At 47.4% G+C, this 22,641-nt stretch overlaps 1 protein-coding gene and 1 long non-coding RNA gene across 2 annotated transcripts in view; both read right to left on the minus strand.

Annotated features, from left to right (window-relative positions):
* Positions 1-109: 109 nt before the first annotated feature.
* LOC109381712 (uncharacterized) lies at positions 110-18,991 on the minus strand. Its single transcript, XR_002123799.1, has 3 exons — positions 18,914-18,991; positions 18,446-18,656; positions 110-2,609 (listed from the first exon to the last, which is right to left on the minus strand). It is a non-coding gene; the product is annotated as an uncharacterized LOC109381712 (long non-coding RNA).
* Positions 18,992-22,215: 3,224 nt separating this feature from the next.
* Positions 22,216-22,641, minus strand: part of RAX (retina and anterior neural fold homeobox) — a 4,431-nt gene continuing 4,005 nt past the window's right edge. The window contains exon 4 of the mRNA XM_019640612.1: positions 22,216-22,635. Coding sequence (XP_019496157.1) covers positions 22,408-22,635 — 228 coding nt within the window. The 3' untranslated portion in view covers positions 22,216-22,407. The remainder of the gene's footprint in view (positions 22,636-22,641) is intronic.

Raw genomic sequence — 22,641 nt, forward strand, 5'->3', positions numbered from 1 at the left:
CTTGTTTTTATTGCCGAAGAACCACATAAAATGTGCTGTGTTCTTTCTAATTTCTTTTAAAACCATGTGGATTCACAACTGACACAGAGCCAGACCCAGAGAAACATATGAAATGTTTCAGTGTTTTACCACCTTCCACTTCTTGGGACCCCCCTGGCACTCTTGCCCAAGAACTTGATCCTGAACTCTATCAGCTACAGTCTGCCACTCAGCTAACGAAGGAGTAAGCAATATCTGAAGGATTTGCCCTCCAATAAGACACTCATGATGGTGGCATTTCCATCAAGGAGAGAAAGGCAATGCTCCTAGAATAACCCCGTCTAGACTGTCACTTGTTGGGCTGTCTCATGAGAGTAGATGTGATCCTGTGTTTTAGCTGCAATCATTTTTTTTCTCCATGAGTTTTGCCTGAGAGACCAGAACAGCTCACTCAAACCTCCCAACCCTTGAAGGGCTCCTCAGTACCAAGCCCAGGTCAAGATTAGAATCCCTTGATTTAAGAGCTTTCTTGCACCCTTGTTTGCAAGTGGAGTCCCGTTGCATGTCTGTGTGTGCCTGTTGGGTGAGGTCATGTTTAGCTGTAGATAACAGGATCCACCTTGGGTTGAGCAGGAAAGGAAGACTTTAAGAGAGCATAGTGGACAGGAAAGACCAGAAAAATGGCCTCAAGGCTGAACTTGCATGTTCAGTGCTCAAAGCCAGGCCTCTGACTTGACAAGACGGCAAGTGCACACGTTGCTACCCCTAAAGCATTCCACACAACTGCCTGAGTTGGCACCGTCTTCCAAGGCTTCACCACTCACTACCTGTGCCCACAGCTTTATGTCATCCAAAAGCCTCTTCTGCTCTGGGCTTACTTTCAAATCAGTTTTGAATGTCTGTGTCTGATTGGTGGAACCTAAATCACATGCCTGTATCTAGTTGTAAGGAAAGCTTGGAAACAGAGTTTTTGAGATCCTACTTTAGGGATATGGGACTAAAATTGTGGAACCCTATCAAAAAGAAGAGAGGGTGTTCTAAAGATGCGGTCAGCCACAAACAACATACGTCCCTGGCTCTTTTGCCCTCAAAAGAATTGCCTTGTGGATTTCTGCCCATTCTTATTCTAGAGAACAGTTGTAATAACATGCAGCTTGGGATTCTGGGAAAGCAGGAGCCTGGTGTGTGTGTTCTTACAGCACATGGACCAGGATAATCAGGAGGAAGAACCCAAAAGGGAAGAAAGCAATAACTGCCTTCAATTTGTTCTTTTAAAAGCACAGTCTTTTTTATTATTTATTTTTTTAAGTGCTACAGGGTGGATTGCTCTGGGTAATTTGGCAGTCTTTGCTTATGATCAGAGAGGTTCTGTAACACAACAAGCAGGCAATTCAAGCAGCACAGTGCGATTCCCAGCCACACAATGCCCACCTTTCAGGTCCTACTGGGGATATTTGATCACCACAGAGCATTTTTTTTTTTTTTTACCCAGCTCAAATGCGTAGGGAGTAATTGAAGTAAAATGTGGGATTAACATTATTCATTTTCTCAGCCACAGGCTCCTTTAATCAGACTCTGTGAAGTAGCATTTCAAGGGACCCACAAGGATGAGCTATTGCCATGCCCTGAGCCAAAGGACCACGGTCAATGAGAGCACTGAAAATGCTCCTAGTTTCTCCTTTTGGGGCTTCGTGTATTTCACTTAGTCACCTCCTTAATTAGACCCACAGAAACACCTCTCTATTTGCCCCCTCGTTTTCCTTCCACTATACTTGACCCACATACTTCGCATAATACGTGGGCTGATTGACAAATAGGTAGATCTCACCATGGGTGGATTGAGGGAGTCTTCAGGAAGACGACCAGAGTGTCTCAGTCCTCCACTTGGTCACTGTAACCACGCCCTGCCCTGGTTTCTCCACCAGGTGGCTCTCCCCCAGCTCTGTCTCCAGAGGCCCCCAGGGGTGGCCTCTCTTCTCGGGGTCAGGCTGTACTCTTGCTCCTTGGAGGAGAAAATGCCACCCTTCTACACTCCTGCAGTGGCTGTGGTGTTAGAGCACAAAACACACGTTCCCTGTTTGAACTTGCTGTTTTGTTCTTGCCATCATTAAATTACTCTGGTGAGCATTCCACTTTTGGCGTGCTTGGTGAAATCAGACAAGGAATAAAAATTGCTATTGTGGATGGGGGTCGGGTGGGTGGAGTGAGCACAGGAAAGGAAACGGAGGCTACATGGGTTCATTTCAGGCCATAAAAATACAGAGTTGCTTAAAAGAGCCCATCTCTTCCATACCAGCCTTCTCCATCTTTGCTCTTTCCTTGAAAAGACCAGGATTCTCCACAGAGTCACAAAGATTGATTTGCTGCCAGGATTTATGAATCAGCTGAAGGGAGAAGGTTCAAGTCCTGATTTTATTTTATTGTCAAATTGTTAAAACAGAGCCTGCCTCCACGTGAGAAGAAATGTTTATATGCCAGATGAACAACAACAGGTGGGTTTTTTCTTGGGCCTTTTCCTCATCTTAAAGACTTTGTTCTCTTTTATCAATTAGCTGGATTTCCATTCTTTAAGAGCATATGTTGCATAAGTGTTGATTCATCTCTTTCTTGGTTTCTTAGTTTCTTCATTTCTAAAATGAGAACAATGATATTATGTTTGTTGCTTCTTCAGTGCAATCCAGCTAAAAGCCGTGATCTGTCTACCTCTTTTATGTCCTTCCCAAGAGTGTTGTCCAGTTTATTTTAATTCATCTTGTAAGAGACATTTAAATATTAAAATTACACTTTGAGCATGATTATTATATCATTCATTTTTTTAAAAATCCTCGTTTGCTTCCTAACTTACTTGGTCCTAAGAGTTTTTTAATGTGTATTTTTAAATATGAAAATCTACTCTGATGTTAATTATTTAGTTTATTACTTCCAAATATGGGATTTCCCCTATTGACTTACATTGACAGTGGATAACCCAGACCCTCTCCTTTGGGAAAATGGGGCACTCATGAGTTGTATCTGTATTGATTAGGGATTGTGCTTAGATACATGTAATAAAGCAAAACAAAACAAAATGTCTGTGCCTTAAAAAAGATAGAGATTTGGTTTTCCCTCCTATCATAAGAAGTCTAGGAGCTAGCAGCCCAGAGCCAGTGCGGTGATCCAAGGATTCAGAGCCAAGATCTTTATGATTTTCTTAAATTTTCCTTCATAATCAGTCACAGGATGGCTGATGCAGCTCCAGCCACCACATGCCAACTTCATCCAGGAAAAAGAAAAGCAAACAGAAGAGGGTGGGGGCCTGCCTATATCATGAAAGCAAAGCTTTCTCAGCAATCCTTAGCCTTTGCCTTTGGGGCAGAACTGTGTCACATGACCAGTTCTAGCAGCAAAGGAGGCTGGGAAATGTAGTTTTTTTTAGCTGGGCACGTTGCTCAACATCCCCCTCCCTCAACATCCCTCCCCCAAAACATGTTTTTCTTAATAAGAAAAAGGAGAGGATGAATATTGGGTAGGCAATGTTTGCTATGCCAGCTATTATACGATTGAATCTGGGAAAGAATGAAGCTGGAACTAGTGGGTCTTAAGCCTGACATGACTGGAAGACGCCTAGACAACAGGTCTCCATGTTTAATACGAGTTATTCTGCCCCACGTCCCTTCTGACTGTTGAGTCCCAGAAAACCATGGTTTACAGACAGTATGCTTTCTTCATGACCTCACCTATTCTTCATATTTGAAAACAAAGGACTGTAATAGAGATCATGTTTTGTTGATTGGAAGTCACCTTTAATTTCTAAAAGTAAACACAAGATATGATACTTTCTAAATAGTCATGTGCTGCTTAACTGATGATGGGGATGTGTTCTGAGAAACTCGTCATTAAGCAATTTCGTCATTGTGGGAACATCATAGAGTACATTCACACAAACCTAGATGGGATAGCTACTGCACTCTCCTAGGCTCTATGGTAGAGCCTACTGCTCCCAGGCTACAAACCTATACAGCACGTTACTGTAAAAAAACGACAAGATTAAGTCAAGCAGAAGAGAAAATGATGCCATCAAGAGATGAGGTAAGCAAGAGAGATGTACAAGGCAGCTGCAAGCGTAACCCAGCATACTATGTACAGCAAACTTTGTTTTTACAAGTAGAAAAAGTACACTCTAAAATAATGATAAAAAGTATAATATAGTAAATACATAGACCAGTAACGTAGTTGTTTCTTACCACTAGCAAGTAGTATGTACTCTACATGATTACATGTGCTTTACTTTTATACGACTAATGGTGCAGTAGGTTTGTTAACACTGGTATCACCACAAACACATCAGGAATGCATTGTGCTTTGACTTACAGCAGCTAGAATGTCATGAGGTGACAGGGATTTTTCAGCTCCATTATAATCTTACGTGACCACCATTGTATACGTGGTCCGTAGTTGACTGAAATGTCGTTATTCGGATAGAAAAGGGACTATTTTGTAGACCTTCAGGAATGAACATTGTAACAAACTTTAGCTGATCGTAACAGAAAACCCTCCACTCAAATTGGTATAGAAGATTTAAAAGAAGGTACTGTCTCATATACAAGAAACCCAGAGGGTAGTAGGGTTCAGGGTTGTTTAGTTCAATTTAATTCAGTGACGCCAATATATCTTCAAGTATGATGGCCTTTCCGTTTTCCCACTCTGCCATCGTTGGTTTGGATTTGTCCTTATGCTGATCTCTCTCATGGTCTCAAGATGGCTGTTGGAGTCCCAGATGTCACATCCAGACAAGGTAACATTCAAAGGACGAAGAGAGGTCATCTCTTGTTAGGCTTCACTTTATTACTACTGATAAGTTTTTTCCCAGAGGCCTCTCAATCCCGCAGCCTTCAATGACCAGCTGAGCCACAGGCTTGCCCTCAACCTGTCACTAAGGAAAGGGAGTCAGATCACGGTGACCTCACCCAATTAGGATTTACCAGTGAGTCATGTGGGAAGAGGGGCAGAGACCTAAACAACATCAAGGGTCTCCCAGTGAGGCAGGAGCATGGAATTCATTTGAAACGGACTTCCAATGGCATTAGCAACAAGCGTGAAAGTAATTTCACGAGCTTTAAGACCACTCATCCTTAAGAGCTTGTCTGTTTCTCTTGCTCAAGCACTGATGCTGTGATTTGGTTTGGAGGCTGCTCCTCTGTCCTGTTTGGGCTTCTCTCATCCTTTACTCCTCTCTTTGCCTTGCAAAACTAGTGGCCGTTCCTGTAACCACATAATTGCTCCTCTGACTCCACTGCTGAAATAAACAGAAATGAAAAAAGAAATAGAGAGCTTCAAATTGTGCTATCCTCCGCCTGACCATTTCCCAAGATGCCTCAGCTAGAGACAGTCTAAATGGACAGGCTGGGGGTTGAACTTGAATTAAAAAAAAAAAAGAAAAAAAAGCCCAGGCCAGATTGTAGCTTTTTCTTCCCACTTAACAAAGTGAATAATGTGAAAAACCACTTATCTTAGTAGTCAAGAATTGGCAGCCTGCTGGTCAGATGCCGCCTGTAGACGTGCTGTTTGCCGGAGCAGTGTCTTAAAAAATTAGAGTTAGTCACAAGGTTTTAAAAATCAAGGGATTTCACATACAAATCCAGGTTGCAAGCTTTTGCAACATTGGAAGACCTGCTACTGGGCCTGCTTTATTTTATTTTATTATTTTATTTTATTTTATTTTATTGGGGAACAGTGTGTTTTCCCAGGACCCATCAGTTCCAGGTCAAGCAGTTGTCTCAATCTAGTTGTGGAGGGTGTAGCCCATGTGGGAATCGAACTGGCAACCTTTGGTGTTATGAGCCTGCGCTGTAACCACCTGAGCTAACCAGCTGCCCCTGGGCCTGCTTTCCCCTGAAGACAACCAGGGCCTGGCGCTGCCCCTGTGAATGGGGCTCAGGTTGTCCACTTTGTCACAGCAATGCCTGTGACAAACACAGGCACACCCTAATGCCTGCCCCTGCCAGCTTTATTTGTTTACATTACCTGCCTCCCTACTCTAAGCGTGGAGCTGATGATGCCAGTTTAACTGTTACATGTGTCTGGGGTAAAGGGATTACTGCACAGTTGGTTCGACCATATTTTTAAACTCCTGCTCACGCTTGTGCTTCTCTAGCTGTGTGTGCAGTGTTTTAGAAGGGTTTTGCCACATAATATGTGCTCTCCTGGCTGATTTTAAAGATTCACTCCTTCCCCAGCTGGTCACTGGAATAAGGAAGAAAGCCTGTTAAAGAAGAGGCAAAATTGCTAGGCAGTGCCATTCACTCTGAAAAGCTCCTGGGGAGCCGTTCTTAATAAGTGAACAGGGCCAGAATAGAATCTAGCACACATCAGACCATCTGTTCCCAGAGACTCCTTGGCGGAAGCTCTCACCGTCTTTTGAAACCAACCAAACAGCCTGTTCTATGTAGAATCTTGCTGAGCTCCTGTGGTCTGTGTGGTCAGACCCCAGGTTGATCTCCCTCCGCTCTGCTTTCATCTGGTTTTATGGCACTTTATGTGTTTGTGAGACGTCTGAAGGCACAGTTCTCATAGAACCCACCGATCGTTACTTAGAGATTTTAATGTCACGAATAACCATTTCCACTGGTCTCTGGATAATGACATTGAGGGATTGAACTTGCACGAAGGCTCCAAGAGAGTCCATGTAATTTTGATAGGTGAAATGTTGGGGGTCGAAGAGGGAGGGGGGAAAGAAAGGAGAGAGAGAGAGAGAGAGAGAGAGAGAGAGAGAGTCATGTGAAGTGAAAATCTCTTTGTCATATTTTAAAGACACCCATAAATGTCCGTGTCCAATCCCGACCCTGGTAGGGCGGTGGAGGGCACGGGCTCCCCTCCATCCCTCCTAACTCTTGCCTGCTTGCTAAGTGGCTGGGCTTCATGGTTGATGTGTTCCCTCTCCTCTGGACCCTGTGGGCTGACTTTCTTCACTTGGGGTTGGCCAAAAGCAAAATAGGCAATCCCAGCCACCGGCCACTTAAACAAGAAGCAATTTATTACTTTACTCTTAAAGGAACGTGTTACAGGTGTACTGGCAAGTCAGGTGACACTAAGATTCCCACGGTGGCCCTGGTGCCCCACCAGAGTCACTCAGAGCCTGCCTCATTTCTGGCACTGCTGGGTAAGCCCGGGGTTTCCAGAGTGTCATCAAGGAAAGGAAATTCGTGGCACAGACATGATTGCTGAGATGACCAATGGATTTCGCTTCTAGTAGACGTTAACCAAGATTTTTAAAATATCTTTTGTGTGTGTGTGAATTTCTCTTTTTAGCATTATAAAGCCCCCCCATTTTTTTTCATAGGCAAGATATACATTTATTAACAGTGAAAAAGCATTTACCGAAGTGAACATTTCAAAACACAAAGAAAACCTGCACAGTTTGGTGAGGTCACTAACTCAGGTATTATCTCAACCTGTGTAGGGTTCTTCTCACTCATTTTGACCTTTTTCTCCCTCTTTTTATCTCTAACCAGTTATTTTTATTTTATTTATAAATGAAGACAAACAAGGGTATTTAATGCCTAACTCTTTAGCAATAGCTGCTAGGGAAACATGTTTGAAACAAGTTATCTGCTCTCAAGCCCTAGGTATTTTAAAACTTCCAAGATTTACTTTTTAAAGCCTCTCCCTGTGTGGTCTTTTGTTTGTTTGTTTTCCCTAAGTGTATACAGTTTTCAGAGATTCAGAAAAGTTTGTATTTTTGTTTTAGTGGTTACCTTTAAAAATTATACCTCTGGGTCGGCCAAGTGGCTCGTTGGTTAAGAGCTGGCTTGGGACGCCAGCTCTGAGCAGCAGGGCCCCGGTTCGGATCCCACATGAGGGCCAGTGACACTGCCCTCTACGGCTAAGATGGTGAACAACAGCTCGACCTAGAGCTGGGCTGCCATGAGTTGCCGGTGACGACGTAGGCTGCAGCCCCTGCTGCAGTGGGCCCATAAGCTACCGTGTGTTACCGGCAGCCAGTGTGAGCGGCCGGCAGCCGGCATGAGCTGCCAAGAGCCACTGTGAGCGGCCGTCCAGAGGCTGACGACCAATCTGCCTCATCCGGAAAGAGTGCAATGATAATACCAACATGGGCCAGTGAAGCGACGTCCTCCACAACTAGACTGAAGAACAAAAAGGACAGCAACTTGTCTGTTCCCCTTCCCCCGATTCCCCAGCACTGTTCCCCTCCCCCAATTCCCCAATAAAATCTTAAAAAAAATTTTTTTCCTCTATTATAGAATCTTTAGACATCTATTTTTTAGGTATTTCTTTCTAGGAACAGTCTCTAGTCATTTCCTACTCTGAATAATGTTGTTTCCTCGTTTTTCTTCTCTTTACCTTGTTAGTCAAGATCAGTCAATAAGTTACCTTTTTTATATTTAGCTTTGCACCACTAAGTATACTTATACTTCTTTTATTTATATTTTAAGTGATATTATTTGAGCTATCATGTCAATCGATCAGAAAATTTACTCTAGTTCTGATCTTGTTCCTTCACCCTCTCATTTTAATTGTTGTTGGTAGTTGCATTATTTCTATGTTGTCAGTCCAGATCCCATTTGCTTTCTGTTCCGTGACACAAAGTCTCACAGTTGCTTCATCTCTGGTCTGTAGATTGTGTATATTTATGCTCATCCACAATTCTGTTCCTGTGGTGTCCTTAGTTATCTCTTGGTTAGCTGAAATCCATCCTTAATAGTTATCTTAAGAAAGGCTCTTGGGCCAGCCCAGTGGCTCAGTTGGTTAAGAGCATGAGCTCTGAGCAACAGGGTCACCGGTTCGATTCCCACATGGGCCAGTGAGCTGCGCTGGAGCTGAGCTGCCTCTGAGCTGCCAACAGGTGGCAGGATGGCTCAGGTGGTGAGAGCACGTGCTCTTAGCAGCAAGGTTGCCAGTTCGACACCCATATGGGATGATGGGCTGAGCCTTCCCCCCCCCCCCCCCCCCACAACTAAGATTGAACAGGGCACCTTGAGTTGAGAAGCTGCTAACATTGAAGGGAAGCTGGATGGTTCAGTGTGCAACAAGTTTACTGGTTCGACTCCTGCTTGGGATGGTGGGCTGCGCCCCCCTGCAACTAGATTGAAAGCAGTGACTGGACTTGGAGCTGAGCTTGTGCCCTCCACAACTAAGATTGAAGGATAACGACTTGACTTGGAGCTGATGGGTCCTAGAAAAACACAATGTTCCCCTCCCCAATTCCCCAACATTTCCCCAATTCCCCAATTAAAAAAAAAGAAGAAGGGCTCTTAAGAAGGAACAATAATCCCTGAATTCCGGCTTGTTGAAAACTACTTCTCTACAGCCTCTATTCATAAGTAAAGTCCATCTGGAGTCAGAATCTTTACTTGAGGCTCCTAAAGATATTCGGTTGTTCCACACAGCTTCCATGACAATCTCGGCTATTTTGGGCAGCACTTACATATTTTTTTTTTCATTTCAAGACATAACATTCTTCTAGTTTCACGGACATTGGCATCTGAGGGTTTTGTTTCTTTTGCATAATATACAGGAAGAGAAGAGAGGAAATGAGAAGGTGCAATCTCATAAAACGATGTTAATACTTGAACTATCCCGTGGGATGCTTCAAAAAAGAGAATAGAAAGAGGTGCCTTTGACTTTTCCTGTAACACGGGGAACATACCACTTCAGCGTGAACAGAAGTCATACCTGGAAATTCCAAACAGATGACCTTGCTTAGCATTTCAGAGCAACCCTTAAGATAGACATTATGCAAATTGTACAGGTTAGTAGCTTGAGTTATATAACTTAAGAACAAGAACTGGCTTATAAATGGGAAAAACAGGAATAAAACCCGTTCTTTTAAAACCAAGGCAAGTCCTAGTTTACTATACTACAGCTGTCTCCTCCAAATACCCCAGGAGCAAAACGATAACATCTGTTTTATGGGACAGTTAACATCTGTTCTATGGAGCAGGTGAATGAATAGATTGGTTCTTAGTATCATTTCCTGCCTATGAGCCTTAAGTATCACCAGCATCTCAGTCTGTCATGTGCGAATTGGAGGGTGGCTGCAAAGGTTACCCAGTCTCAAAGTATCTCCCCACCAGATTTCTCACACACCTAAATTCTACTATTCAAGAGTTATTCTTTGGGTTGGTCATTATATAGCCTCGGAAATTTACTTTTCAAATGTGTTTCTAGATGGGTTGTATATTAAGATATTTAAATCATTAATACCTTAGTATAAATATCAGGTATTAGAGGCTAACCTGAGTGGCAGTCCTATATATAATGTCTAAATGGTAGGCATAAACGTATCACCTGTTTTCTGTGATTGGAAGAATACCAGGAAGGGGATACCATGTAGCAAATATCTTTACTGCCCAGACATCTAAAATTCTACCCTTAATATAATTATTTCTAATTAATAAAATTTGAATTAACAGTTTTCCTACATTAGGGCTCGTTTTATTAAAATATAAATGTTTCTTCATGAAAGGTTTAAGAGATTAAGTCAATCACGGTTTGATTCATGTAGAAAATCTAGAACTAATTTTTTCCTACCCGGAATTGTGGAGGGGTGTGAGAACATGAACGCAGACACTTTCTTGGTCTCCTGTTTCTCTTAGGGTGGCTTTAGTGATAGAAGAATTCCTGCGGTTGGGTTGACACGGCCTGGGGGTGAATCTGAGTAGAAAAATAAGGGCTTTTAACCTAAAGGGCACGATAAAGCCCCTGGGCTTGGTAGGACTCAGAAAGGAGGGCGTTCCTAGGCTGAGGAAAGGCGCTTGTCATTCATGGCTGGCATTCTGGGAAGCAGGCCTTCTATTTAGGAAACATCCACTGCACAATCGGCAGGTGAAGTTCTCAAGTGAGCCATTAGGTGGCACCCTCGTGCAAGTTATTGAATACGTGCACGGGCTGGATCAGAATTTTGCAGCTGGGAGGATATTAGAGGTCCTCTGGTGCAGCCCCTTGATTTTGCAGGTGAAGAACTGCAGCCAGAGTGAGGCTGCCTTGCCTAAGGCCATATATCAAGTCAGTGGCAGAACCGAGGTTCCTGGGATCTCCTGACAAGGAATCCAATTATCTCTCTATGATAACAATCTGAAAGGAGTGTTCCTTACCCAACATGAAACAAAATAAAACATAGAGAAGACAGAAGGAACAGCCGGTTTGAGTTTGAATACAGAGCCTTGCAGGTTAAACCTTGAGCCTTGAGAGAGTCTGGGTCAGCTATCAGGCAGTCACATTTACTGAGGGGCTTGTTTGCTCTAAAAAAGAACGGGAGATGGCGGAAGGAGGGACTAAGGAAGGATTCACAAACTAACCTGGGGAAAATAAGAAGACAGCGGGCAGGTAAAACCATGAGAAATTCTGGGAGGAGATGAGCTTTGAACTAGGGATAGACAGCTTCAAGGAGACGAGAAAGGGCAACCTAGACAGATGACGTTAAGATGCACCCAAGTGAAACAGCAAGAGCAAGCCCACCATCGCAGCAGGCCTGGTCCTCGGCAAATAGCAGGTCAGCCCAGCGTCCCTCGGCCTGAGGCCTCTTTGCATACATGCTCCTCACAGGTTCCCCCCACCCCCACCCCACCCCCATCCCCACTTCACTGAACTATCACTGGCAGAAAATGTTCTCCAGCCAGGTTTTGACATCACAGTTGATTGGTTCTCTTTTCCAGGAGAGCTGGCATTTTAGACTGATCTTTCGTTTTGGATAAAAAGGTGTTGTCCACCTTGAGCAACAGTATGTAGGGGGAATTGGGGAGAGCAAGATGCTGACAAGGTCCGTTGTTTAGAGCACAGGGTCTCTATTACTGAGAAGATCAATGGGGAAGAAAATAGGTGAGATAGTCATGCAGGTGAGCCTTGAAGGCCGAAAAGGGAGCTGAGATTTGAAACTGCAGAAAAAGTGTGTAGATAGATTTATCACTGTGTCCAGGACAGTAGGCACACATTATATGTTAGCTGAATCAATACGTTTTTACTGACTTTGGAAAGGCTCACCTGGCACAATGAATATGGTACTTAGGAAAATTATTGCAACATGAGTACCTGAAATGGATGGAAGCAGCAAAGAGCTTGTGGGAAGACTGATTTTTTAACAGCTTTATTGAGACATGATTCACATACTATACACTTCACCCACTTAAAGTATACTATTCAATAATTTTTAGTATATAGTCAAAGCTATGTGTGGCCATCCATCCATCATCACAGCCAATTTTGGGACATTTCCATCACCTCAAAAAGGAATCCCATGTCTTTTCTCTATCACCCTCTATGTCTCCATGCCCCTGTCCCTCAGCACTAAGCAACCATGACTCTATTTTCTGTCTTTATGGATTTCCCTAGTCTGGACTTGCATATGAATTTCTATTTATGTGGTATGTGGCCTTCTTTCACTTAACATAATGTTTTCAAGGTCCACCCATAGTTGTTGCGTGTATTAGTACTTCACCCTTTTTATGGCTAATATTCCATCGTGTATCTAGATCACATTTTGTTTATTAATTCATCTGTTGATGGACATTTGAGTTATGTCCACCTTTGGGCTATTATGATGAAAGCTGTTATATGGGCCGGCCGAGTGGCGCGATGGTTAAGAACTCGCTTGGGATGCCAGAGGGCCCCGGTTCGGATCCCACATATGAGGGCCAGTGACACTGCCCTCCACAGCTAAGATGCTGAACAACAGCTCAACCTGGAGCTGGGCTGCCATGAGTCGCTGGCGACGGCGTAGGCTGCAGTCCCTGTGGCAGTGGGTTGCCATGGGTTACCGTATGTAGCCAGCAGCCAGCGTGAGCGGCCAGCAGCCGCAGTGAGCGGCCGTCCAGAAGCCGGCGACTGATCTGCCTCGCCTGGGAAGAGCGCAATGATGGTGCCAACTTGGGCCAGTGAAGCAACGTCCTCCACAACTAGATTGAAGAACAAAAAATGACAGCAACTTGTCTGTTCCCCTTCCCCTAATTCCCCAGTACTGTTCCCATCCCCCCAATTACCCAATAAAAATCTTAAAAAAAAAAAAAGCTGTTATAAACATTCACGTTGAAGTTTCTGGATAGACATGTTTTCATTTCTCTTGGCTAGAATTGATAGGTCACATAGTCAGTATATATTTAGCCATTTGAACTGCCAGGTTTGTTTTCCGAAGCAGATGCACCATTTTACATTCTCACCAGCAGTGTGTGACGGTTCTCCGCACTCTCACCAACACTTCTTGCTACTGACTTTTTGATTCTAGCCATTCTAATGCGTGTGAAGCGGTAGCTTATTGTGGCTTTGTTTTTCATTTTTCTGATGATTGATTATAGCAAGTATTTTTTCATGTGATTTTCTCCATTCTTCTATTCTCGTTTTCATTAGTTTCCACTCTAATCTTTACTACTTCCTTCCTTCTGCTCACTTCAGGTTTAGTGGGATCTTCTTTCTCTAGTGTCTTAAGGTGGAAGGTTGGGTTATTGACTTGAAAGTTTTCTTTTGTATAACATCGGCATTTACAGTTACAGAATTCCCTCAAAGCACTGCTTCAGCTGCACCCCATAAGCTGCGTTTTTGTTTTCATTCATCTTAAAGCACCTTCTGTGAGGGAAGACAGTCCAGGTAGAAGGAAGAGTGTGGGTAAAGGCATAGAGGTAGGGAGGCTTAGGACAAGTTGGGTGGAGAGTTGAGTTTGGCAACAGTAGAGGGAGTATGCAGAGAGTTTGAGTGATAGAGAAAGGTAAGTTGGAGTCACAGGTGTAAAGAACTAAAATGCTTATGCTGAATGGATTTCAGATCATAAGCTACCACTTCTAGGACTATCGTGCTATTTCACTTTGTTCCTAGATGTGGAATGAGTGACTTTCTGCAAGCGCAGAAGACAGGTGGGGGAAATTTAGAGGGAGGGACCAGAATAACGTCATTACAAACACAACCATCAGCAAAGTCTGGGCAACACATGCTCTGACCTCCCAGTCTTGGAGAAGTGGCTGGTGGGGGTTGGCCACCACTGTGACTTCCAGGCATCAGGAAACGCTGGCAGTGTCCCTGAAATGGTTGCAGCGCATCCCTCTGTAAGAAGCAAGGGTTATACCTTATTGTGTCAACACTGGCTAATTTTTTAATTTTCCAAATAACATCTTTGTTGCCCATTCTTCCCTTTTGAAACTCTCTTTGCTCAGCTCCCACGCCCCCACACTTCCTTGGTTTTCCTGCTATCACACTCCTCTGCCTTCTCCAACATCTCAACTAAATGCTAGAGTTTTTTAAGGCTGTGACATAGGCCTTCTCACTCTACACTCCCTCTTTCTAGGCAATCTCATCTATGCTCACGGCTTTGATCATCATCTGTACACTGATCCCAGAGCTCATGTATCAGCCAGACCTTTTCTCTGAGCTCCAAACCAGTGCTTGGATTTGTCGACCCACTCTCTCCAATCAAACTCATTTGTTTGAGCCTGAACTCAAACTCTCCTTGTTCAGCCTGAAACCTGGCCTCCTTGCCACCACATGAAGCCACCACATGATCTTTTGCCTCAATTACTGCAATAGCCTTCTAACTGGTCTTCTAGAACCCTCTCTTACTTCCTTCCAAACTCTTCTCCATACCGCATTTGAGATTATTTATTTTTATTTATTTGAGATGATCGTGCCACCACCTGTAGTGGACACTAATTAGTTTTTGACTGTCCAGCACCTGGACACCCTTTCTATATTGGGGAATTCCCTTCCGATGAGCCTTGGTTGGATGCAGAACCTGCCTCCTAAACTTGTTTTTTAGCCATGTGCAGACTCTCACTTCTCCAAGTTGTCCTTTGGCCTCTGCCAGACCAGCCTTGTTTCAGAGCACCAGACAGGCCCTGGTCCCCACTTCTTTGCATATTTAGTGACTTCTCCCATCCCCCAGTTCTGGCCTGGCTAACTTCTGTTCCCTTCCAGGCTCATTTGGAGTGCCACTTCCTCAGGGAAGTCTTCTGTGACTTGCAGCCTAGGGCAGGTTTCTTTGAGCTTTGATGGAATGTAGGACTTTCTCTGGGAATCACCCCTTGTCTTAATTATTGCGTATCACTTACTGGATGCTTTCATTAGCTCAGGTGCTGAATATGCAGAGAAGAATCAGACAACTGCTTTTAAGGATTTTACAGTCTCATAGGGGGCCACAGACAACACTATAGGTTAAGTGCTGGAGTAGCTGTAAATTGACATCAATAAAGTTTTGTGGTTTTTTTGGTGGGCAGGGAATGGAGAGAACAAGGAACTTATTACTGCAGGAATGCAGGCCAGAGGGCAGTGGTACCTGGGCTAGGTCCTGAAGGGGGAGGGTGGATAGTCTTTCCAGGCAGAAGGAACATTCTACTCAAAGCCACAGAGTGAAAAGGCATATGGTAGATGGACCAGTGAAATGCATGGAGCTCTGGTGTCTCTTGAACAGAGGGTGAGATGGGAAAGAGGGTGAGGGGGAGTGCCAGAGACAAGCCTGTAAAGATGGGTTGGGGTCAGAGTCAGAAGCGCTTCAGGTGCCATGCGCATCAGGAGTTTGGCTTTTGTCCCATAGGCCATAAGGAATTGTTTTAAGCAGAGGAATTGTTTGAGGCACCTAATTCTGGCTGTAGTGCAAAGGATAGATGGAAAGGATTGAGGGATAAGGAGACCAATATGGATGCTGTATCTTTATAGCTTCAAAGCCCAGGAGAGAGAGAGAGAGAGAGAGAGAGAGAGAGAGAGAGAGAGAGAGAGAGAGAGAATGATAGAGAGAATTAATTGATTCCACATGAATAAATCAATGAAGAAATAACCATAAAATGGAGCCTAATGTGGTAAGCACATATGAGAAGCACCGTATACCATGGCAGTCCCGTGCAGCATGGGTGAGAGATGATTAAACCTTGAACTAGAGAACGAGCAGAACAGGGATAGGTGACTTTAAGAGACATTCTAAATTAGACTCAAGGGGGCTAAGTAATTAGCTACATATAGAGGCTGAGGGAAAGGAATCAGTGAATTAGGTTTAGGTTTGGCGGACAGTGACCAAAAAATTAGACTGAAAATGGAGAGCCCAGGCAGCAGCCCAGAGCTAGTATGGGGCTCCCGTGTCAGGGACTTGCCACAGATGGCCCCGTCCATCCTGGTACTCAACATACTCAACACACGGTTTCATGACATGGTCCAAGGTGGGCGATGCAGCACCAGCATCCTACTTGCATTACAGCCAACAGACAGCAGGAAAAGGACAAGAGCAGGGCATGCTGGTGTCTTTTAGGAACTTACTTCCTGAAAGTGTTTCCCCTTCCATGACATTGGTCATTATTTAAGCCTATCTAATGAAAGGGAGGCTGGGAGATATCTCTGTCCTGGGCAGCCTAAAATTTGGAAGATATATGGCTGAAGAACTACGTAGAAAGAAAAGTAGAAAATAACTTGCCTCAAGGGGTCAAGAATGATTCTCATCATGTCCATTGGGTGGATATGAATGCAGAGAGGGAGGAGAGGTTTCAGGAGGGTTCAGGAAGACACACAGTAAAGACGAGTGTGTTTGTTTTGAACACATATATTTTGGGTGGCCTATGGGACCAGGTGGAGAAAAGCAGTAGGCGTTTGAAAACATAGGTACAGTCATTGTCCTTATTTCCTCTATTTAAGCCATGCTCCTTCACCGAGGAGACTCATGTTTACCCATCACTACACATCTACCATGCCTTGCAAGGATAAAGATCCCAAGAAAATTAAGAAGGTGAAAAAAACTAAGGGCTAATTTTTTTTTTAAGTACAAGTGGGGAGACTGTAGAACCCAACCACTGTTCAGACTGGAAAGAGCCTTTATCAGACAACTTTCTACAGGAAGGCTGCCTTGTACTCATATACAGCTCAGTCAGAACCTACTAATATAAACACACGCTTATGCCAAGTACGGAGCAGAAGAAAGCGGCTTCTAAAATGAACTGTTAGATTTCAGGCACCTATGATGGGGTGATGAGGGAGGAGGGGTCTTGGGAATCTGGCTTTACAGGGGGCCCTGATTAAGGTCACAGGACCAGGCAATGTCACGGCCACCACTGGACTACAGATTGTCCGATTTCCAGGCTGAGGGGCGCCGCTGCCCCTGCGCATAAGAAGCTGACCTGCTGAAGATTAGGGGTTGGGGGGTAACCCGGCCCTCTTCCAGGACTGTGAGACGTGGCCAAGGATCTAAATGATTTAATCCAGTCTTACGAAAGGGCTTTTACAGTGAGCAATTAAGGCACAGTTAAGGAATTAAGCACTAATGAGTCATTAACTCTGCCTCTATTGTACAGTGAACAAGCCGAGACCAGATTATTAGAGCCAGTTCCCAATTAAGGGCACGACATTGGCACAAAGCGCGCCGTCGGCCTCCCGTTTCCCAGGCGGAGGCCCCGGGCCAGCGCGGTGCTCGCGCGTCCTGAGAGGAGAGCAAGTGCCAACTTCTCCTTCATATTAGCGTCCCTAAACGTCTTTTCCCCGCGGCCTCCTGGGGCCGGGGCCAGGGCTGGGGCTGAGGCTGGAGGAGTGTTGGGGTGTGGGGGGGAGGGGAGCGTGGCAAAGACAGCACAGCAAATGCTCACGTCTCAGGGGCGCCTGGGCCAGCACCCCGATGTCCCCACCTACACCGCCCACTGCAGGGACGCGGGCTCTCGGGGGTGTGTGTGTGTGTGGGGGGGGCTCTGCAAAGACTCTCGGTTAACCGATGAATTTGACCGGGAGAAGGAAGGACTGTGATCCCCTTCCTCCCCTCGCGGGATTCTAGGTTAACTGGGGCGGGGTGGAGAACGGGGGATTGTTTTCCCTGGTTTGACCTGTCCCATCTCCCCAAATACTAACTATAAGTTTAGAATCAGTAAATGCAGCGGGGCCGCCCCGTTCAGCCGCTGGCCTCTGGCGGGAGCCTGCCGCTCCCCCTGCGTCTCCCCCACACCAGCCCGGGTCACTCTCCGGAGCCCCGGAGGTGGGAGCTCCGACCCGCAGGGGGACAGAACCGGGTTCCAAGAGCAGGACACCCACGAGGGATAAACAGCCTGGACCGACCTGGGGCCGCCGCGCGGGCCCCGAGGCCACCGAGTGAGGAGGGCCCCGCGGGTCGCAGGGCTCCAGGGACGGGCGACCGGGAGAGGCGGAGCCCTCAGTCCCCCGCGTCCCTGCGGGACAGAAAAATCGCTACCGGAGGCCGGGAGCTGTGGCGCACATCGCGGACACGACACCCTCGTGGGCAGAAAGAGACTCCTCCGGGAAGGGGAAAACGCGAACCCTGAAGCGCCCCCACGGCGGGGGGGGGTAACTGTTGGAGGCCGGGGGGAATGGGAATGGGGCGCAGGCTGGGGATCACTGGGTCGGCGGAGGGCCTAGGTAACGCAGGGGACAGTCCGCGTGCCAGGCTCCGGGTCGCGCCCGACTCCGCCCCTTCTCAGAGCTGTCCAGTCCGACGTGTCACAGCGCCCGGCCCTAGGCAGCTCCCAGACCGGTTCCCTGCAGCCGAAAAGCGGCGGCTGTGCAGGCTTACCTCCCTCCCTCCCTCGGCTGGTCAGAGCAGACGTTGTCTTCTGGGGAAGAGGTTCCAAGGCCTCTCTCTTAGATGTACTGGATCCAAGTTGGCTTGAATCAAGGCTTGCCTCCATCTAGGTCGCTGTGCTCGAAACAGCAGTATTTTTCCTTCCGGAACCCAGTAAGATCACTTCCAGCTGGCTCTTGTTCCGCTTCAGTGGACCCTCAGACTTGAGGATGGAAAAGGGGACACGTGTTAAACCTGACAAGTTCAGCAGACTGAAAATAACCACGGAGGATGGGGTGACCATAAAAATTCCTAGCTAAAGGCCATGGCAGGAAGTCACATCCTTGGCCTATAGCTTCCTTGACAAAGGTCAATCTTCACCTTAAGTGAGCCTGTCTGTTGTCTTTTTGCATCTAAGATAACACGCCCTTGGAATGTGAGCGTATTCCCTTTCCAAACCCCTCAGGGGGCACAACCTACCACAGGAGAGCAGGAAACGACAGAATCCCTCATTGCTATCTTGTTCCCCAAATACTATCTCTGTGTGCTGCAAAATGCTATTAACTATGCTGTACCCACCAATGTAAAAGAAGTGTGTCCCTCCGTTGTACTTTTTATCCAATCCCAGAGATTTCCCCGCTTTGCTTTCTCCCACCCCCTTAATCCACAACCAATGGATTTCATGTAACCCTCTTTCTTTGATTCTAATGTATAAAATAAGTTGCAAAACGGCCATTTTCCGGAGCATTTTCTCTATCCGTTAAGACTTTGCCTCCCCGCAATTGTCAGTTTGGCGCAAATAAACTCTTCTCGGGTTTCTCTTAGGCTGGATGTTTTTTTCATTGACAGACTTTATGGAAGACTAAAGAACCACTTCCCAAGTGATGCGGGCTTACTGGGGGAGGCCTTTTCCCGGAGTCCCAGAAAGGCGTGTGCCCGCCCCAAATTAGAGCCAGCATAGCCTAGTTTTGGAAGCCGGTGCCCCACCCTGGCCAGCGCCTCTGCCGAGTGCTTTCTGTAGCCGTGAGCTGGAGTAGCGGCCCCAGGTGTTTCAGGTTCTTCTGGGGTTCTAACGCTCTTTAGCACAAACCATCCCCACTTCCATTCTAAGTTAAGAACTAGCTGCCGCCTCACCCCTTTAGGCAGCAGGAATCGCCAGCCCTTAGAGCTGGGGGTCCTTCCAGACAGCCCTGGGGATGGGAAGGGACGCTGGGGTTGATGCGTGTCCAGCCTTCTTCAGGCAGCTCAGGAAAGCACTCACCGCTAGTACCCACCCCTCAGGGTCTCACTTCCCATGTGGGCCTAACGAGCTATTCTTGGGAAGTAAAATAAGAATAAGAAGCTCTTACTCAGCAACTGTTTCCTGAGCGTGTTCTATGATGGTGAACTGACCGGAATTTCTGCTTACTCCAGCTCCACCGCTTACAAGGGTGTCAAGTGGGGCAACCTCTCTGTGCCTCAGTTTCCTCATTTGCAAAATGGGGCCAATTGTATCTTCCTGGTGTGGTCGTCCTGAGGCTTACATGAATGAATAGATGTAAACCGCTGAGAAGCGTGCTGGCACATATAGTAAGATTGCAATGGTCATTAGCTATTAGTATTTTGATCATTGTTTCCCAGGGACTTGTCCCTGAAATCCAGGTATGGCTCGCCCTTTTGGTGCCTATGGAGTTGGTTTAGAATACTCATTCTCAGACTAAACTAAATAATAAGAGGAGAGGGACGTGCCGGAAAGCTGCTGATGGGAAAAAACAAATAGAAGAAAAAAAATGGCAGAGAGAGGAGACAAAATGAGTAATCGTGGAAATGATCTAAGGGAAGCGAAGGTGCTGATGGGGGGATGGGCCAGGTGAGACGCGCCCAGGACTGTGGTAAGGACCGGCGCTGAGCAAATGTGGTACTCGCTCACTGCCAGTGAGTTGGGAGTTCTCTGAATAAATCATTCCTGGTCAAACGAGGGTGTTAAAGGACGAAAGAGAAGACAGGCCAAACTGAAAGAAATTTACTTATTCAGCCTGAGTTTGCCTAAGCTGATATCACTTGGGCCACTCCATCCATTTTCCCACGGAACACCCTTGTGAGGGAAAGCTCAGGTATTACTCCCTACCTTTCAGGGAAAATAACGGATTAAATAAATGCTTCCTGAACAGCCTACTATGTCCAAGGCTCCAGGTGTGGGTGTGGGGTACACAGCAGTGGTTCATTGTTATAGCCCCTCAGGGTCCGCGTGGCGAGGCCTGAATCTTATCACCACACTCCCTCTACCCCCAGCCCCGCGACAGTCATCCTTCTCCCAAGGAGGCTTCGGGAGCGCAGGCGCAGCGCTGGGGGTACTGCGGCATCAGAGAAGGGGATCCTATGTGTATGGCCTCACGCCTGCCTGTCATTGGCAGTGTACACAAAGACGTTACAGGCGATCTGATTCCATCTTTCCCATCTCCTAGGGAAGTGGGGTGTATTTAGACGAGGAAAGGGGGCTGGGTGGTTCACTAAGGTGATAGCCACCCACGACATAGCCAGTCGATGCCAAGGCTCTGGCGACGTCTTCCCGGGAACACGCATAGTGAGGGGCCAGAGGACCAGCGCGGCGGGAATCCGGGTTATTCCCACGGCCGCCCAGCTTCCAGGGAGCTCCAGGATCTCCTTCACTGGGGACTCCACGAGAACCTCGGGAGGTTCTGACGCCCGAGGAGACCTCTGGATTCCTTCCCGGCCCCTCAGCCTGCGTCAGAGAACTGCAAATACTGTTCACGAGGCGCCCCGCTGGGATGTGCACTCCGGGTCGTGGCGCAGAGCGCTGCGCGGCACTTTCGTTAAGAACCGCAGCTCACCCATCGTGGGTTCCTCAGAATCGCTGGGTTGGGGGTTGAGCAGCGAGTTGGGGAGGCGAGAGAGGCGCAGGGCTCAGAACAGAAGAAGTCGCTCTGCCCCAGTTTTCGGAAGAATAATGTCATCGACTTTGGGTAGCAGGGTGGAGCACTGAGTTGGTACCCTGGACAGTGATCTGAGAAGGGCATTTTTGGGCTGTGGCAGACTGGGAAGAGGAAGGCGAGGTGGCCAGGGGCTTCGGTACGTTCAGCTTTTCCTCTGGGGAAGGTGGTGTGTACGCTTCCTACTGGGCTCAGTCCTTCCAAGTAGCAGCCGCAGCTCGGCTCTTTGGGGTATTGAGGGACTGGGAACGCACGGGCATCTGAGCCTTAGGCTGCAAACACCCCGAACCCCACACACTTGCACGGTCCGCACGCGCCAGGGAAGGGGCCCTTCTTCTGATCGAAGGCTCCGCAGCGTCGGGAATGGGAACACAGCGCCCAGGACGGGGACACAGCGTCAGCTGCAGCAGCGCGCCCCCAGGAGGATTCTCAGGAGGGAGCCCCAAGTCTGTGCAGTTCTGTGCTTTCCCAGATCCACCTGGTCCAACACCGCAGCCCCTCCCGCACCCCCATTCACACACACACACATCTTCCTCCCCGCCACCGCAGTCCCGAGCGCGCTTAACAGAGTCAAACCAAAACAAGTAAGTCTTTAATTCTCCTTCCCAATACTTTGAAACTACTTATACAAAGTTCTTTAAACTATTTCTCTGCCTCCCCTCACTCCCCGTTTTCTTTATCTGGGGTTGCCACCCCGCCTAGGAGCGGCCAAGGCCAGGGGCTTTGGGTCCCTTGAACGTGGACCCTCCGGCACCCGCCGGGGTGGTAGCTGCGTCGCCGGTGAGGCCGGGCCGCCACTCCCCATCCAGCAGCAGGGCTGAGAGTCCGTGAGGGTGTGGGGGTGGCCAGGGGGTCTCAGCAGGCCTGAGGATCCGTCCTCCCGGGTGAGTCAGGAGCAGACGCGCGTCCAGGACCCAAGCCTGGCTTCAGGCGGCACCGGAAGGAGTGGCTGACTAGGGGGGACCTACAGAGAAGGGATGCTCGTGTGCGGCTCGAGGTCGGTTCCCAGGACGGCTGTCTGGATTGATTTGGTCGCCGGTGCCCCTAGAGGGCCTGCCACGGCTTCCCGATGGCCTGGATGTGCTCCTTGGCCTTCAGGCGCAGCGCCGCGATGCTGCTGTTACGCGGGTCCGCCTCGTCCAGCGGGAACTTGTCCCCGAAGCCCGGCCCGCACGGGTAGGCGGGCGGCGGCGGCGCGAGGGGCTGCAGGACCCCGCCAAGCGGAGGCGAGCTCAGGAAGGGCGGCGGCGGCGTGTAGCTGGCGGGCAGGCTCTGCGC

Source organism: Hipposideros armiger, unplaced genomic scaffold (assembly GCF_001890085.2).
Source record: "Hipposideros armiger isolate ML-2016 unplaced genomic scaffold, ASM189008v1 scaffold_52, whole genome shotgun sequence".
NCBI lineage: Eukaryota > Metazoa > Chordata > Mammalia > Chiroptera > Hipposideridae > Hipposideros > Hipposideros armiger.